Source organism: Dendropsophus ebraccatus, chromosome 3 (genome assembly GCF_027789765.1).
Source record: "Dendropsophus ebraccatus isolate aDenEbr1 chromosome 3, aDenEbr1.pat, whole genome shotgun sequence".
Taxonomy (NCBI): Eukaryota; Metazoa; Chordata; class Amphibia; order Anura; family Hylidae; genus Dendropsophus; species Dendropsophus ebraccatus.
The window spans coordinates 193815740-193835573 of NC_091456.1; the positions used below are offsets into that span (position 1 = coordinate 193815740).

The 19834-nt window shown below is 45.0% G+C and overlaps 1 protein-coding gene across 1 annotated transcript; it reads left to right on the forward strand.

The window, feature by feature from the left end:
* The first annotated feature begins 617 nt into the window (after nucleotides 1-617).
* On the forward strand, nucleotides 618-3138 carry LOC138786646 (zinc finger protein OZF-like). The gene is made up of 2 exons (XM_069963627.1): nucleotides 618-915; nucleotides 1976-3138. The coding sequence occupies exons 1-2, from the start codon at nucleotides 618-620 to the stop codon at nucleotides 2971-2973; spliced, it is 1296 nt and encodes a 431-aa protein (XP_069819728.1). The 3' UTR covers nucleotides 2974-3138.
* The last annotated feature ends 16696 nt before the right edge of the window (nucleotides 3139-19834 follow it).

Consider the following 19834-nt stretch of genomic DNA (forward strand, 5'->3'; position numbering starts at 1 on the left):
GTAGTGAAGAAGTCCTCTAGTGGGCGCTGTGGGGCCCCTGGGTGTGAAGGATGGGGAAGAACCCTGAGCCCAATCCCGGGGCCCCTGATACATGAGGAAATGGAGGAAGAGAAGATCCTAGAAGTCACCAACAAGATGGTGGAGCTGCTGAGTGGAGAGGTGAGACTGTGGCTGCTGGGAATGCTGGGACATTATACAGTAACACCACTGGAGGGGTGGGGGGGATGACTGTGTGATCATTGTGTGTGCCAGGTTCCTATAAGGTGTCAGGACGTGGCGGTCTATTTCTCCATGGAGGAGTGGGAGTATGTAGAAGGACACAAGGATCAGTACAAGGATGTGATGCTGGAGGATCAGCAGCCCCTCCCAGCAGCAGGTAATAGACAGGACTATATACACACCTCCTCTCTGTATTATCTGGATGGAAAGAATGAATTCAGTCTCTGTATGTGTTCCCTCCAGTCAGATCCAGTAAGAGAACAGCACCAGAGAGATGTCCCCGTCCTCTTCTCCCACAGGATCAGGATCAGGTAGATGGAGATGTTCCCTATGATCTGTACATCCCACCTGACTTCTCCTCCTGTCTGATGACTTTTACAATATTTCTCTCACTTCTTATGAATCAGGGGGAAGATGGGAACAATATTAATGCTCCAGAGACAGATGACAGCAGTGATGAGCGGTATAAGCAGAACATCACTACTGGGAGGAATCTGAACTATTTTAATGCTACAGATATAAGGGTAAAAGAAGAAGAGACAGATGTGAGCAGTGATGAACAGTATAATGTGGATATCACTTCAGCGAATGATCTGAATTATATTAATGTTATAGACATAATAGTAAAAGGAGAAGAGACAGATATGAGCAGTGATGAGCAGTATAAGGAAGACATCACTACAGGTAACCGCCCAGGTGAGTAGTGACCACTTAATGCACAGAAGCCACAGATTTTACTCTTTCATCGGCTACAACAGTTTTGTGTACAATATTCAAAGCTCTGTGTTCTGCCAGATTTTTCTGAATATTTTATGAAACTAAAATATTCTGGGATTCTTTTCACATGAAAAACTCAAAATGGCTGTAATGTAGAAATGATGATGGAGCAGACTTTTCCTGAATGACAGCCAATCATAAGGGTCTATATTAGGGAGTGGCGGCTGACAGTGATTAATTAAAGCCATTATTAAGTATCCCGATCAGGAAATCCAGCTAGTTTCTTGTTAGGCTGCATTCACACGTTCCTTGTTCTGTCCGTGAATCACTGACGACATGAACGTTGCATGCCTGTCCTGGACTGTTTCCCCACACAGCATGATGTATAAACAGTTTGCATCTCCACAGCACTAGTCTGAACAGCTCCCGGACCTGAAAAATCTGGGTTTAGGTAGCAGCTGGCCCTGTGAGCCATGCAGGAGAGGAGTCTGGGTCCGAGGCCTGGACTGGCAGAGTTCATTTATTAGTATTACATCCGCTTAGGGGTGTTGCATGTTAAAGAGGATGTTCCATCAGGTACATCCTCTTTAATCTGACCCAGGGATAGAACAGCGATGTCACGGGCAAGCCGATGCCGCGGTCTGTTTTTTGAACTGTGGCCCAATTCCCGTGTATGGCGGTGTACTGAAGCACAGGAGGCGGGCCGGCCCGCCCCCAGTGGGTGGAAATTCCCTCCCCTCTATGATGCCGCTCCACTAGAATCATGGGAGCCGCATCATACAGGGGTGGGGATTCCGCCCACTGGGGGCAGGCCGGCCCGCCTCCTGTGATTCAGCTCCGGCCTGGTACCCGTGGATAGAATGGCGCCGTACACAGGAACCATGCCGCAGTTAAAAAAACGGACCGCTGCACCGGCTTGTCCGTGACAGCACTGTTCTATCCCTGGGTCAGATTAAAGAGGATTACCTGATGGAACATCCTCTTTAAATGCTTATGGTTATTTCACTCCAAATTCTAAAGTTTTTTTTCTTCTTGGCAGCTGAGTGTCCCCGGAGATCAGAGGGACATCAGATATCTCCAGATATTACAGCAGATGGTCAGATCACACAAGATACATATGAAGAACCTTCTATTCCCCCAGATATACCCTCAGCCCCTCACAGCAAAGAGCTCTCATCTGTTCCTGTTATACAAGTCCCGTCTACTGATTCACCAGAGAGCGTTAAGCAAAATAAAACTTGTAGAAAGAATGTTGGAAATAAAAGAGCTCATACAGAAGAGAAGCCATTTTCATGTACCGAATGTGGAAAATGTTTCACTGTAAAATCCAATCTTGTTCAACATCAAAAAACTCACACGGGAGAGAAGCCATTTTCATGTACAGAGTGTGGGAAATGTTTCAATCGGAAATCAAATCTTGTTGAACATCGGAAAATTCACACGGGAGAGAAGCCATTTTTATGCCAAGAATGTATGAAATATTTTACTCGTAAAATAGATCTTGTCCTCCATCAAAGAAATCACACAGGTGAGAAGCCTCATATATGTCCAGAATGTGGAAAGTGTTTTACTCTAAAATCACATCTTGTAAGACATCAGATAATCCACACAGGAGAAAAGCCGTTTTCATGCACAGAATGTGGAAAATGTTTTACTATGAAATCATACCTTGCTGAGCATCAAAAATCTCACACGGGAGAGAAGCCATTTTCTTGTCCAGAATGTGGGAAATGTTACAGCAATAAATCAGCTCTTGTTAAACATCACAAAACTCACACCGGGGAGAAACCATTTTCATGCCATGAATGCGGGAAATGTTTTACTATGAAATCACAACTTGTTAGACATCAGCGAATTCACACAGGGGAGAAGTTATTTTCATGCCCAGAATGTGGGAAATGTTTCACTCAAAAATCAAATCTTATCATACATGAAAGAACTCACACAGGGGAGAGGCCTTATCCATGCCCAGAATGTGGGAAATGTTTTAGTCAGAAATCCACTCTGGCTGCACATCAAAGAACTCACATGGGATAGAAGCCGTTTCCTTCTCCAGAATGTGGGAAATGCTTTACTTGGCAAACGTTCTTCATCGGGTATCATGACTTGATTGTTCAGACTTACTTAATGCTGTATTAGATCGCCTAAGCTAAAAAAGACCTAAAACCTGTTTATATACCAATAAAAAAAAAAAAACGTTAAGGTGAATTAATGATATTGCATTAAAGAACCAGGACTATTTACACTTTATCTGCTTTGATGAATAGGAACGTTTAACCCACCAGCTGCTGGCTTGCGGTCTGCTGTAACAAGGTTGTATGTGTTTTATATAGATTTGTAATTTACTTTTATTTAAAAATCTCAAGTCTTCCAGTACTTACCAGCTGCTGTATGTCCTGCAGGAAGTGGTGTATTCTCTCCAGTCTGACACAGTGCTCTCTGCTGCCACCTCTGTCCATGTCAGGAACTGTCCAGAGCAGGAGAGGTTTTCTATGAGGATTTGCTGCTGCTCTGGACTGAGGTGGCAGCAGAGAGCACTGTGTCAGACTGAAAACGCCACTTCCTGCAGGACATACAGCAGTTGATAAGTACTGGAGTCTGTGGAGCCTCAGTCTTGAATCTCAAAACATTGGAATAGCCAGATATCCCTCCAGGGAAGGAAACCTGTTGCCAAGTGGCACCTCCCAGTGAGGAGATCACCAAACCACCCTGATATGTAACTCCTTCTATTAGTCCCACTCGGTTGCGGGTATCTGAATCTTTTTGCTGATCTCCCTGAGCTCAGTGATTGCTGTACTTTGTTGGTCTACTATTAATTGCCCCAGAATCCTACTCCAAGGTCTATTTACACAGAAAGATTATCTGACAGATTATCTGCCAAAGATTTGAAGCCAAAGCCAGGAAATGGGTTTGAAAATAGGAAAAATCTCAGTCTTTCCTTTATGACCCGATCTGTTTATAGTCTGTTTCTGGCTTTGGCTTCAAATCTTTGGCAGATAATCTTTCTGTGTAAATGGACCCTAATACTCGCAACTGAGAGCTTCAGGAGTTTGTGTGTACCGATGCCCAAAAATTTAAAGGGGTTATCTGGCACTACAAAAACATGGCTAGCACTGGGAAGAAAGCGGCCATGTTTTTGTAGACTTGGAGAACCCCTCTAACCTTCTGCAGTTTTTGATGATGAGGAGACACTGTTGTCGGTGAGCCAGGTTATTACAGCAGCAAGTCAGGGGGACGACCAGAGTGAGGATTTTGAATATGAGGTGGTGGACGATGAGATGTAGCCCGGGACCGCGGAATTAACGGGCACGGTCCGATCGCCGTGCCCGCTAATTAACCTTTTAAATGCAGCTGTTAAAGATGACAGCTGCATTTAAAATGCTTATTTTCCCATGCCTGGTGGTTTAGTGGTGGGGATCGCTCCCCATGACGTAATCACAGAGGAGCGATCCCCACATCTGGTCTCGGCCGGGGTCTGCGATGTAATGGTGCTGATCCCGGCTCGGCATTCTATTGCTTTCGGCTGCAGCAGCCAAGAACAATAGGGCGCCTATCTCATTAATCTATGCAGTATAACTATACTATATCTATATATCTATACTGCATAGATCTCTATGAGAGATCAGACTAGCAATACTAGAAGTCCCCAGGGGGGGAATGACCCTAACCCCAGGGGGGGGTGGAATGATCCTAACCCCAGGGGGGGGTGGAATGATCCTAACCCCAGGGGGGGGGGGGGTGGAATGATCCTAACCCCAGGGGGGGGTGGAATGATCCTAACCCCAGGGGGGGGGGTGGAATGATCCTAACCCCAGGGGGGGGGGGGGGAATGATCCTAACCCCAGGGGGGGGGGGGGGGAATGATCCTAACCCCAGGGGGGGGGGGGGGGAATGATCCTAACCCCAGGGGGGGGGGGGGGAATGATCCTAACCCCAGGGGGGGGGGGAATGATCCTAACCCCAGGGGGGGGGGGGGAATGATCCTAACCCCAGGGGGGGGGGGGGAATGATCCTAACCCCAGGGGGGGGGGGGGGAATGATCCTAACCCCAGGGGGGGGGGGAATGATCCTAACCCCAGGGGGACTTCTAGTAAGTGTGTAAAAAAAAATGTAAAATGTTTTTAAATTAAAAGAGAAAACTCCCCTAATAAAAGTCTGAATCACCCTCCTTTCCCCATTTTATAAATATATATAAATAAATAAACATGTTTGGTATCGCCCCAACTATTAACCTATTTCATTCCTGATCTTGCACGGTAAATGGTGTACAGCGCAAAAAATTCCAACGTGCAAAATTGTACATTTTTGGTCGCATCAAATCCAGAAAACTTGTAATAAAAAGTGATCAAAAAGTCGTATATACGCAAACAAGGTACCAATAGAAAGTACAGATCATGGCGCAACAAATGACACGTCACACAGCCCAATAGACCAATGGATATAAGCGCTATAAGCCTGGGAATAGAGCCATTTTAAGGAATATTTCTTTTTTAAAAAAGGTTTTAATTTTTTTAATTGTAATTTTTTAATTGTAATCGTAAGAACTTGAGGAACATGCATAACATGTCAGTTTTACCCCAGGGCAAACGGTGTAAACATGAAACTTCCTCAAATGCACAAGCAGTTAGGGCCCTATTCCACGGGACGATTATTGTTCAAAAAATCGTTACATCATTTGGATTTGAACGATAATCGTTTTGTGTAATAGCAGGCAACCATTAAACGACCAACGAGTAATTATTGATCGTTTAATAGGATTTGGACCTATTTTTATCGTTTGATTGTTCGCAAATTGTTCGGTGTAATAAGAAATCATAGCTAAAACGTACGCAATAGTGACGACTAAACGACCGCAAGAATGATCATAAATAACGATCATCGTTCCGTGTAATTGGGTGAACGATTCCGGGTCGTTTGCCGTAGCGGTCGTTTAAGATCGTTTATCGTTAGTCGTCAAAAAATCGCTTGGTGTAATAGTACCCTAAAGCAGATATCTCCTTGTCTTCTGAACATTGGGTCACTTACACACTGTGGTACATAAGTGGTTAAGCAGAAGGTATTCTGCTCATGTCCCTATGTATTTAACCATAAGGGCTCCTAATGGGCCCATATAGGTAAAAACAATGGACTGACATAGCAAGCAGCCATTGGCTCCCTGCTCTGCCAGTCACTCTTGTGGCTGCAGCCAGGATTCTGTCTCTGGCCACAAGATATTTATTCTTTGGGCACATCACAGAGCATATACTGTATGTGTGTGTGTGTGTGTGTGTGTATATATATATATATATATATATATATATATATATATATATATATATATATATATATACAGGGCCGGCCTTTGGGGTGTGCGACCTGTGCAGTTGCACAGGGCGCATCACTCCTGGCCAGCTGGGGGGGCGCTCTGGCAGACAGCTGCACACATAACTGGTCTGGCAGACAGACGTTCTATCTGTCTGCCAGAGCGCCCCCCTAGCTGTCCGCTCACCCTCCGAGCACAGTGGTTGTTTTGGGGCGCTCCTAAAGACAGTTCCGGGTAAGTCCCGGTAAGCCCCGCCTCCCGCCGATAAGCCCCGCCCCCGACGCGTACCGCAAATACGGACTCTCTCCTTGCAGTGTGGCCATGACATTATCTGGGTCCCCCTCACCATGTCATCCTCTGTGCCTCCTCCTGTCTCCTTCCAGACCCCCATCAGTATCTCCACGTTACCGACCTCCATAGTGTTATGTGGACACTGATGTGGTTGGGGATCGCAGACATTAGGAGGATTGTACAGCATTAGAGAAACATGGCTGCTTTCCTCCAGCACACAGCGCCACCCCTGTGCACAGGTGACACCAGATATTGCAGCTCCCTCCAGTCTCTTCTCTGGGGCTGAGCTGCAATACCACAAACAACCTGAAGCGGTGCTGTTTTATTTTTAAGCAAATTAAATGAAATCCTTTGATGTTTCTCACAGCTGAGGGTTTGCTACGAGTATGTGTACTCTATTCCCTGACAGACAGCAGAGATACTGGAAAGAACTGCAACTATTAGAGAGTTCCAGAACTTTTCATACAATAATCTCTTTAATTCCCCTTTGACCTCGGGAGTCTTTGCCGCAGTCACTCCTGACCCCTCGGTGACTCTCCATTTGGAGTCATCTTCCTGTATGGCGGTGGCGGCTCCCAGGAGCTGAGGTCCCGAGTAGCCAGGACGGTTCCCAGAGGAGCCAGGAGGGGGCGATACTGAGAGCTCACTGATTGGTCACCAGGAGCGGTGATCTCCAAGGCCTGATGATAGACATGGAGGTCACACAGCGCAGTTGCTAGGTTACGGGCTCTCTGTGTTATGGCGGGAGTCTGTGCGCCATGTTATCCTGTATGGGCTGAAGCCGCAATGTGTCTGCTGTGGTGCTGATACAGTATCTTATACTCAGTATGATGGAGGTCTCACAGCTTTCCCAGTATCTTGTAGTCACTATGATGGAGGTCACCCAGCTTTCCCAGTATCTTGTAGTCAGTATGATGGAGGTCACCCAGCTTTCCCAGTATGTTATACTCAGTATGATGGAGGTCTCACAGCTTTCCCAGTATCTTGTAGTCACTATGATGGAGGTCACCCAGCTTTCCCAGTATCTTGTAGTCAGTATGATGGAGGTCACCCAGCTTTCCCAGTATGTTATACTCAGTATGATGGAGGTCTCACAGCTTTCCCAGTATCTTGTAGTCACTATGATGGAGGTCACCCAGCTTTCCCAGTATCTTGTAGTCAGTATGATGGAGGTCACCCAGCTTTCCCAGTATGTTATACTCAGTATAATGCAGGTCATCAGCTTTCCAGCATCCTGTAGTCAGTATCATAGAGATGACCCAGCTTTCCCAGCATCTTATACTCAGTATGATGGAGGTCACCAGCTTTCCCAGTATCTTGTAGTCAGTATGATGGAAGTCACCCAGCTTTCCCAGCATCTTATACTCAGTATGATGGAGGTCACCCAGCTTTCCTAGTATCTTATACTCAGTATGATGGAGGTCACCAGCTTACCAGTATCTTGTAGTCAGTATGATAGAGGTCACCCAGCTTTCCTAGCATCTTGTAGTAAGTATGATGGAGGTCACTTAGCTTTTCCAGCATCCTATAGTCAGTATGATGAAGGTCAACCAGCTTTACCAGTATCTTGTAGTAAGTATGATGGAGGTCACCGAGCTTTCCTAGTATCTTATACTCAGTATGATAGAGGTCACCCAGCTTTCCAGCATCTTGTAGTCAGTATGATAGAGGTCTCACAGCTTTCCCAGCATCTTGTAGTCAGTATGATGAGGGTCACCCAGCTTTCCCAGTATCCTGTACTCAGTATGATGAGGGTTACCCAGCTTTCCCAGTATCTTGTATTAAGTATGATGGATGTTACCCAGCTTTCCTCGTATCTTATACTCAGTAAGATGGGGGTCACCAGCTTTCCCAGCACCCTTTAGTCAGTATGATGAAGGTCACCCAGCTTTCCTAGCATCTTGTAGTAAGTATGATGGAGGTCACCCAGCTTTCCTAGTATCTTACACTCAGTATGATAGAGGTCACACAGCTTTCCTAGCATCTTGTATAGTAGGCAGTATAATGGAGGTCACCCAGCTTTCCTAGCATCTTGTAGTAAGTATGATGGAGGTCACCCAGCTTTCCTAGTATCTTACACTCAGTATGATAGAGGTCACACAGCTTTCCTAGCATCTTGTATAGTAGGCAGTATAATGGAGGTCACCCAGCTTTCCCAGCATCTTGTATAGTACTCAGTATGATAGAGGTCACCCAGCTAGATAGATACTGTAGATTGATAGGTAGATCCCTAGATAGATAGATATAGAGATACAAAGAGAGATAGATAGATAGTCTATGTTACTATTGGGGATATCAACAGGGGGGCGCCAAAAGAAAGTTTCGCACAGGGCGCCATCTACCCTAAGGCCGGCCCTGCTTGGATGTCCATCCAATGCCGGGCCTCTCCTCGGAGTGGCGTAATCTGTATTCATAGCTAAGTGCTGTATATCTTTTTTTTGCCAGGCCTGGTGCATAGCTAAGTATATCCTGTTTGTATTTGTCTTGTTTGTATTTTGCCTTTATCAGTAAACTATGTTATTTTATTCAGCTTATTGTCTTCGGACCTATTTATTAACGCATCTTAGAATCCTGTAAAACATGCAAAAAAAAGCCTCAGTTGCCTAGTCTCAAACCATAGAAAAAGCCAGATATCCCTCCAGGGAAGGAAGCCTGTTGCTAATGGGTGACTCCCAGTGGGGAGAGCGACAAACCACCCTGATACGTAGCTCCTTAATCCAACTCGGTTGCGAGTATTGGAACATAAATAGGGAAATACCAAGGTGGCCCCTACTTCATCAAAGTCTAACTCAGTTGCGAGTATTGTGACATGACAAGGGAAATACCAAAGCCAGGCATCCATCCACAGACAGCTGTTTCGGGGTATTTGCCCTTCGTCGGTGTGGAGTAAACATTTAGATTGTTGTTGTGAACTTCATTGTAGCAGCTTAGATACTTCATGACCTTTCATCCTTCTCACAGTCCGTCCATCTTTACTTCATCTCATAAGTGCGCCAGTCCAAGCACCAGATTTTTATGGGCGTTGCCTGGTACCTCTGCCGCTTTCCAGGTGGGAAGTGATTGTTATACTTGACTCTGTTAGGCCAGTGACAATGCAGCCATCACCTTGGTAAATGTTGGAAATTGACGGCCTCTCTGGGACTAAGTTACATTCAGTATGGCTTGACAGCTCACTATAGCTTGACAGCCTCTCCAGTCACTCACTAGCATTCAGGGCCCAATAAAGCTTCCCAGTAGGATGGTGGTGGACTGCATGGAACTGGCTGCTTCCCCCAGCCAGAGCTGATGGCCTCCCTGTAGCTGGGTGATGGTGGTGTTAAAGCGACTCTGTACCCACAATCTGACCCCACCAAACCACTTGTATCTTCAGATAGCTGCTTTTAATTCAAGATCTGTCCTGGGGTCCGTTCGGCAGGTGATGCAGTTATTGTCATAAGCCGTTGCTTACATTGTGTATGCATTAGGCTGGCACAACCTCTCCGTCTCTCCTCCCCATTAGGAATGCCCCAAGAACATTTCTGATCATTGCACAGGTGCCTTAACGATCCAGCCCATGTTCAGTATTCACACAGGTGGGGAATAGTAGGCAATCTGCCTGGAGCATTCCTAAAGATGAGGAGGGTGGGGAGGAGGGACAGAGAGGGTGTGCCAGCCTAATGCATACACACATGTAAGCCACGTCCATTGGGCACAGGGCTGCAAGTTTAAAAGTTGTTTTTTTATGACAATAACTGCATCACCTGCCGAACGGCCCCAGGACAGATCTTGGATTAAAAGCAGCTATCTGAAGGTACAAGTGGTTGGGGGGGGGTCAGATTGTGGGTACAGAGTCACTTTAAGGGAGCCACTTGCCATGACACCATGTCTTCCCTCTCCTCATGCCATGCCCTACGGGGACATCTTGGCTTCTCATACTCAGGTGCCCCCCCCCCCCAATGCACAGCTGGGCGCCAGGGCTCCTCATCCTCTTTAGGTCACCCCAATAATACGCGTGAGCGGTCAGACTTCCGGTAAGCGCCCCGCTCATGATAACGTTGCCAACCTCCTGTGGTGCTTTTCTCTCACTTTCATGCAGGGTCAAAAACATAGAGGGGGAGATTTATCAAACATGGTGTAAAGTGAAACTGCCTCTGTTGCCCCTAGCAACCAATCAGATTCCATCTTTCATTTTCCAAAGAGTCTGTGAGGAATGAAAGGTGGAATCTGATTGGTTGCTAGGGGCAACTGAGCCAGTCTCACTTTACACCATGTTTGATAAACCTCCCCCAGGGTGTTTAGCAGGCTTTTCTGGTGCTTGTTTTGATGTGTTTTTTTTGGGGGGGGGGGGGGCGGGGAGGGGGGCAGGGGAGGGTGTGCCGCAAAATTGCACGCAGCAGCGAACAAAACCACTTTAAAAAAAATCACTTTTTTGCTGCCCCAAAAAAGGTTTTGTAGGCCTTTTTTTGCAGCAAAACAGTCTCAAAAGTCCCACTCCTGTAACCACCATAGATTTGCTGTTTTGGTGCAGTTTGTTTAAAGTGTCACTGTCGTTTAAATTTTTTTTTTGCCGAAATAAATAGTAGAGGCGATTTTAAGAAACTTTGTAATTGGGTTTATTAGCCAAAAAATGCATTTTTATTATGAAAAAGCAGTTTGAAGTCCCCCCCCCCCCCCCCCCCCCCCGTCTTCATATTTTCTGTGGAGAGGGGAGGGGTGGAGGGAGATGAGGCACCAAAACAGGACAACAAAGAGTTAATTTACAGCTACATCACCAGGCTATCTCCTCTGACAGCACTGACCTCTCTGACCTCTGAATACTGGCTTTCATACAGCTGCCACTGTGTAATCCTTTAGTTGCCAGCAGAGAGCAGGGAACAATCTTCCTCCTCCCTCCTCCATAGGTTACACAGGGCACAACTGATGTAAAAGAGTCAAAATTTTCTGATAATGAGCAGTGGATGAGAGAGAGGAGGGAGGGAGGGGGGGACCTGGGGGAAAATCTTTTTGAATGCAGATAATGGCATATTTGCCTAATAAACCCAATTACAAAGTTTCTTAAAATCGCCTAGACTATTGATTTGTGGAAAAAAAATAAAAAATAAAACGACAGCGACACTTTAAGGTTCGGTTCAGAGGAACCCAAATTTTATGCCAAAAATTTGTGAATCAACTGAACTTTTGAAAAGTTTGCTCATCTCTAGTCAGAAGCCCAACTTGTGGTTGGTGCAGGAGGAACTTCTATGTCCTCTTTGGCACTGAACATCTGTCTTCTGGGAGAACGGACCTGGGGGAAAAAAATGTTTTGTTACACCGGGTGAGGCCAGGAGACAGGCGGCAACTAGTCATCTGGGTGGGACATTGCCTGTGACTAGTTGCGGCTCTCTGCCTGTCATCGTCCAGTCCATTGTGAGAGATATGAGAAACTAAATGCTAATGTGGAAAATTTCCGAAGATAGTCTTCTTTGACAGTTCCATGAATTAATATAAACCAGTAAAAAAAACTAAGTAAGTGCGTGCATGCAACGCAGTGCGGGAACAGAAGACGGGGCGCGAGCCGCCATTTCTTTTTCTTTTATTGGCTTAAAAATGAGTTTGTCTTTCTCTGTATACACAGATGTACTTCCATCGTAATCTCAAACTGTCCCCTTTACATGGTCAGCGTAGAGCGATGTGATTGGTTAGATGCTAGCACCTGACCTGGTGCACACTGTAAAGGAAGGTTTGTAGTGAGTTGTAGAATATGATAAGGGGATAATTAACTGTGGGACATGAGGTTTTTCTAAATAAAGGGCCATTACATGTCGCAGGAAACGCTCCTGGAGCCGATAATCGGCCAGTGTTAAAGTGACATTGATCAGCCGGGGAGCCAGAAAGCGTACAATCCTCAGATGATCAAGCTTCAAAAATTATTGTTATTGGCTGCACAACAAGGCATATGAGGCCGATTACTATAAAAGCAAGCTGACAGCATGAATAAGCATTTATCTGTGCTGTTGGTTTCCAGATCACATAGCAGTACATACTTACCTAGTGCACTGCTGCTGTCATCGTGTTCTCTGGTTCTCCCATCCAGTCTCTATCTTCAGACTGCCACTTCCACCAGAATAACTGACAGCCGGAGGAGGCGGGGCCTGAAAACACAGCGGCTGGACTAGAGAGCCAGAGAACAGGATGTTGCATCACAGCAGCAGTGCACATAGGTAAGTATTACTGCTGTGTGATCTGGAAACTCACAGCACAGATATTTGCATATATGTGCTGTCAGTTTTCATGGCTGCACTAACGATACATGGATCATTTATGCAGCCCGGCCACTCCATTTGTCGTGCCATAAAAAGGCACTGCGAATAAGCGCCGATCTCACTGATCGGAGCCTGCTTGCAGCAGATAAATCTTTCATTGCAAAGGGACCATAAGGCCGCTAGGAGTTGGCTTCATGCTAGTCAGTCTGACCTGTTCGATGTTGTAATTACGATATTCAATTTACTTTTGCAGAATATATATAGTGTTTTTTGTACTTTATATCACGTACAATGTTATGTAATAATTAATATTTCTTTCATGGGAATTATGACTTGATTGAACTTGTAACAAGACACCTACCACTGCCCCCAAAGAAGCTGTCACAAGGAAACCCAGGTTGGGTCAAGTGTGACAGCACCCAGTACTATGTCTGCATCTTCTAGCTTACAGCTAATTTAAAGGGGTTATCTAGGCTTAGAAAAACATAACCACTTTCTTTCAGTAACAGTATGACCCCTGTCCTTGGGTTGGGTGTGGGTTTTGCAGTTTAGTTCCACTGAAGTAAATTAAGATTAATTGTGATACCACACACAACCTGAGGACAGGGGTGGTGCTGTTTTTGTAAGAAAGTAGCTGTGCTTTTTCTAAAACTGGATAATCCCTTTTCCAGTTGAGTCCAGGTGAGAAGTCATTCAACCTTGCACATGAGATTTAAAGAGGATGTACCACCAGGTACATCCTCTTTAATCTGAACCGATGGATTGAACGGCGCCGTCACGGGGTAGCCGGTGCCGCGGTTCCCGTGCACGGCGCCATTCTATGCACCGGAACCAGCCGGTGCTCAAGCACTGGAGGTAGGCCGAGCCGCCCCCAGTGGGAGGGAATTTCCTCCCCTCTATGACGTGGCTCCATTCATTCTAATGGAGCCGTGTCATACAAGCAGGGAGGGAGAGAGGAGGTATATAGATGCACCTTCCTCTCTCCCTCCCTACTCAGTGCCCTCCATTTATCCCCCATACACATAGTCATCAATAAAGTGTAGTTTTCGCATTACATACTCCATAGACTTCAATAAAGTCCATAGGCTTCTACATATACTGCGCCCCCTGCTGGCCACTCGATAGAATTTCCACCCTGGTTCGTGACGTCACAGTATTTCTGAGAATTTGAAGTCTCCCGGATCTACTAAATCAAGGGAAATAGCAGTATATGTGCATTTCCCATAATTAATGTACATTAGGAATTTGTCTAACTTTTCATAAGTAATAACATATTAAAGAATACTTTTGGCCAAACTTCTCCTTTAAGTAAAACATTTCCCACATTCTGAACATGAAGATGGCTTTTACCCTGCATGAGTCCTTTGATGTGCAATAAGAGTTGCTTTTTGAGTAAAACATTTCCCACATTCTAAGCATGGATATGGCCTCTCTCCTGTGTGAGTCCTATGATGTGCAACAAGAGTTGATTTCTGAGTAAAACATTTGCCACACTCAGGGCATGAAAACAATTTCTCCCCGGTGTGAATTCTCTGGTGTCTCACAAGTTGTGGTTTCATAGTAAAACATTTCCCACATTCATGGCATGAAAAAGGTTTCTCCCCTGTGTGAGTTTTTTGGTGTTCAGCAAGATTTGATTTCCGATTAAAACATTTCCCACATTCTTGGCAAGAAAATGGCTTTTCTCCTGTGTGAGTTTTTTGATGCTGAACCAGATTTGATTTCACAGTAAAACATTTCCCACATTCTGTACAAGGAAATGGCTTGTCTACTAGATGAGTTCTTTTGTGTTCTCTCCTTCTGTGACTTTCATTTTGCTTAGCAGTCAGCGATGAACCAGAAAACAGGACTAGTAAATAAGGATGAGATGGCAGATCTTTGCTGTGAGGGGCTGGGGGTATATCTGGGGGAATAGAATGTTCTTCATATGTATCTTGTGTGATCTGACCATCTGCTGTAATATCTGGAGATATCTGATGTCCCTCTGATCTCCGGGTACACTCATCTGCCAAGAAGAAGATACAGCTAATCATTTTTGAGTAATATAACCTTAAACTTTCTACATCTATTTATAATTAGGCCGGGTTCACACTGCGTTTCTTCAATCCATTTTCTTCATCCGTTTTATGCAAAAAACGGATGCGTGTGTGCATATGTTTTGATCTGTTTTTCCATTGACGTCCATAAAAAAAAAAGGATCAAGAAAAGGATCAAAATGCATCAGTTTTTTTTTTAAGTGTGCACAAAAACATTTTGGATCCTTTTTTTTCTTTTTATAATGAAAGTAAATAGAAAAATGGATGCACACAAACGCCTCAGCTTCACGTCCTGTTTTTGCATAAGATGGATGAAAAAACAGGTTACAAAAACATAGTGTGAACCCTGGTTTATGGTGCGTTTACACAGGCAGATTTATCTGACAGATTTTGGAAGCCAAAGCCAGGAATGGATTTGAAAAGAGGAGAAATCTCAGACTTTCCTTTATGACCCGTTCCCTGTTTATGGTCCGCTCCTGGCTTTGGCTTAAAAAATCTGTCAGATAAATCTGCCTGTGTAAACGCACCATTAGGGTCCATTTACATAGACAGATTATCTGCCAAAGATTTGAAGCCAAAACCAGGAAAGAGGAGAAATCTCAGGCTTTCCTTTATGACCTGTTCCCTGTTTATAGTCTGTTTCTGGCTTTGGCTTCAAATCTTTGGCAGATAATCTGTCAAATAATCTTTCTGTGTAAATGGACCCTAATGCTGGGTTTACACGGAAAGATTATCTGGCGAATTTTCGCGATAACGATCATAATCGTACGTGTAAATGCGGCGAACGATCGAAAGACGAGCGAGAAATCGTTCATTTTGATCTTTTAACAGGTTCTTAAATCGTCGTTCGCAAAAAAATTCGCAGATCGTTCCGTGTAAACAGTCGTTCACTGATTTTACCTATGTGTGAGATAGGCTTAAGCGATCGCAAAACGAATTTTATGTACGATATATCGTACCATCTAAACGCTGATCGCTATAAAAAAAAATCGTTACTTTGAAATCGTTTATCGTACAATCGGGCGAATTATCTCTCCGTGTAAACTTAGCATAAGTCTTTTGTTAGGCAACAATTTATAATAGTAAATAGTAATGTTTATACAGTATAGTGCAGGCCACATTCAGCAGTACTAAGGCTTAGTTCACACAACGGAATCTGCACTGAAATTCTGTGGGTCTTGTCCTTTTCGCTTTACACAGCCACCACTACGTCCGTACACTTGTTTTTTACTCCCATTTCTACAATAATGACACCAATTACCGTGACCCCCTCACCCCCTCCACTACTATTGATGATTCCAATTATTTTAATGCCTTGATGCTGAAACACTTAGTACACACCCTATTATGGTGCGAGCCCCAAACTTTACCCACTACCTGGACTTGCTTTTGTCTGACCTCTCCCTGCCTCATACTGGTGTCTCCTGGGTCAGACAACAACGACATTGTGATCACTCTCAGAGGCAGCGACCTGGTAGTTACTGTGTATTTTGGATGAATGGGGGAACATACAGCAAAATCACTGATAGAAAACAGAGAGTATGCAGTTACCTGCAGGAATATCCTCCATATACTGCTCGTCTGTCTCTTCTTTTATCCTCAGGTCTTTAGTATTAAAATAGTTCAAATCTTTTCCTGCTGTGATGTCCTCCTTATACTGATCATTACTGCTGTCATCTGTCTCTTCTTTTACTATTATATTTGTAGCATCAGTATAGTTCCCATCTTCCCCCTGATTCATAAGACCAAGTGAAAAATATTGTAAAAGTCATCAGACAGGAGGAGAAGTCAGGTGGGATGTACAGATCATAGGGAACATCTCCATCTACCTGATCCTGTGGGAGAAGAGGACGGGGACATCTCTCTGGTGCTGTTCTCTTACTGGATCTGACTGGAGGGAACACATACAGAGACTGAATTCATTCTTTCCATCCAGATAATACAGAGAGGAGGTGTGTATATAGTCCTGTCTATTACCTGCTGATGGGAGGGGCTGCTGATCCTCCAGCATCACATCCTTGTACTGATCCTTGTGTCCTTCTACATACTCCCACTCCTCCATGGAGAAATAGACCGCCACGTCCTGACACCTTATAGGAACCTGACACACACAATGATCACACAGTCATCCCCCCCACCCCTCCAGTGGTGTTACTGTATAATGTCCCAGCATTCCCAGCAGCCACAGTCTCACCTCTCCACTCAGCAGCTCCACCATCTTGTTGGTGACTTCTAGGATCTTCTCTTCCTCCATTTCCTCATGTATCAGGGGCCCCGGGATTGGGCTCAGGGTTCTTCCCCATCCTTCACACCCAGGGGCCCCACAGCGCCCACTAGAGGACTTCTTCACTACTGTGTAATCCTGTATATGGAGAGACACATTACTATCACTCCATCCATTCCCAGAATCCCTCACCTCTCCAGTCCTATCCATCTGTTATTCCATAGATAAGAATGATGTCATGATGACATCACTCCCAGAATCCCTCACCTCTCCAGTCCTATCCATCTGTTATTCCATAGATAAGAATGATGTCATGATGACATCACTCCCAGAATCCCTCACCTCTCCAGTCCTATCCATCTGTTATTCCATAGATAAGAATGATGTCATGATGACATCACTCCCAGAATCCCTCACCTCTCCAGTCCTATCCAGGGCCGTCTTACCCATTGGGCATGGTAGGCGGCTGCCCGGGGGCCCTTGCGTCCTAGGGGGCCCCTGCCCTGTGACATATTCCCTGGCCCTTTAACTGGGAGTGCTCCTGATCAGCGCTGGTACATAGGGGCTGTGCACAGCTCGCTCTTGTGGCTAGAAGCTGCATTCTGCTTCCGGTCACTAGAGGTCTCTCTCACCCCCTGCATTCCCGTGCGGAGCAGGAGAGTGAGGTCACCAGCAGAGCCCTGAGAGGAAGAAGCTGGAGGCCTGAAGCACAAAGCCTGAGTGAGTATGTGCTGATAGGAGGGGGGGAGGCTAGCTGGCAGGGAAGGTGTTAATCATGGGAGTGCTCTCTGCAGGGATGCAGACAGGGCCGTGGGTGAATTGGTAAACAGGGAGGGAGGGATCGGGGGTGTAACTCCTCTGAGTGTGTATCTCCATTCAGTGTATACAGCAGTGTATTATATACTTATACTCCTCCTGAGTGTATATATCTCTCCATTCAGTGTATACAGCAGTGTATTATATACTTATACTCCTCCTGAGTGTATATATCTCTCCATTCAGTGTATACAGCAGTGTATTATATACTTATCCTCCTCCTGAATGTGTATATATCACTCCATTGTTGTCTTCCTGTATACTGTATAATACAATATAAAGGGAAACAACATGGTTCATATATATAGAGAAGGGCAAAACAACATGTCTCATATATACAGACGGGCAACAACAACATATATAATAGTCATGTTGTTGCTCCTCTGTATATATGAGACATGTTGTTTGGCCCTTCTCTATATATAAGCCATGTTGTTTCCCTGTATACTGTATAATACAGTATATACAGACTCCCTGTATTATACAGTATACAGGGAGAAAACATGGCATATATGCAGAGGGACAGGAACATGTCTCATATATAGAGAGGGGCACCAATATATATTAATTAGGCTTTTACCCACCACCTGTATACCCCACATATACCTGTACCCCATATATATATATATATATATATATATATATATATTATAATATATGGTATGGTTGTACACATATATCACTATTATAGGCTATATAACCACCTACCTACTGCTCCACCTTTATACCTGTATCTACATGGTTGATAAATAGGTGGTAAGGTATATTGCCTGTAATAGTGATATACTGTATGTGTGCAACATATATGACAATCACTATTATAGGCAATATACCTTACCAGATAAGGGGGGGGGGGGGGGGCGGCAATTCGCACCTCTGCCCAGGGGCCCATAATGCTGTTAAGACGGCCCTGATCCTATCCATCTGTTATTCCATAGATAATGATGTCATGGTGACATCACTCCCAGAATCCCTCACCTCTCCAGTCCTATCCATCTGTTATTCCATAGATAAGAATGATGTCATGATGACATCACTCCCAGAATCCCTCACCTCCCCAGTCCTATCCATCTGTTATTCCATAGATAAGAATGATGTCATGATGACATCACTCCCAGAATCCCTCACCTCTCCAGTCCTATCCATCTGTTATTCCATAGATAAGAATGATGTCATGATGACATCACTCCCAGAATCCCTCACCTCCCCAGTAAGCAGGAAGAGTATGTGTAGGGTGAGGGTTATTATCCTGTCGGCCATCTTGTCTCTGTCTCTCTCCATGGTTGATCGGTCGCTCTGGAGAATTATCAGTAGAGGATCCTGTAATGTAGGAGAGAAGATGAGACAATGTAACATCACATACAGTCACTACCTCAGCGGCTCCGGTCACAGAGCAGTAATACTGTGCTAGAAGCTGCGGTGCACATAGCGCTGGGGACAGTATAAGAGATGAGCGTGTCAGCGGCGGCCTATGATTTCCGCTCCGGGTGTCGGGATAAATTGGATCCTTCTCTCAGGACAACATCCAGCTTTATCAGGAAACCGGAGCGGAAATCACAGGCAGCCGGCTGAGAAGGGAGCACAGGATGTATCTGTGTGTATTACATTGGGCGGCCGCCATCTTTACCAACTTGTTGTGAAAAAAGTCACTTACAGAACAGAAGTTTTTGCAAAGTTCGGAACGAATCTCAGTGCGTGAAGTTTTGTTCCATTAAAAATGGAAACATTCCCAATGTGTATGAAGCGTCCGGTCTCCTGGATTATTAATAACGGTTATACAGCCGCTTCTATGTCCCCAAACTACAACTAATCCCATAATAATAATAATAATAATAATAATAATCCTCACAAAGAGAGGAGCCGTACAGGAGTCGTGTGCTTCCAGGACCTGCCATGATGTCACAGTCATGTGATCAGTCACATGGAGGAGGAGGCGGAGTCGAAGTCACATGATCAGGGGCTGCTGCTCAGTGTATGCAGGACTGTGCTGTGCTGGATGAGCTGAAGT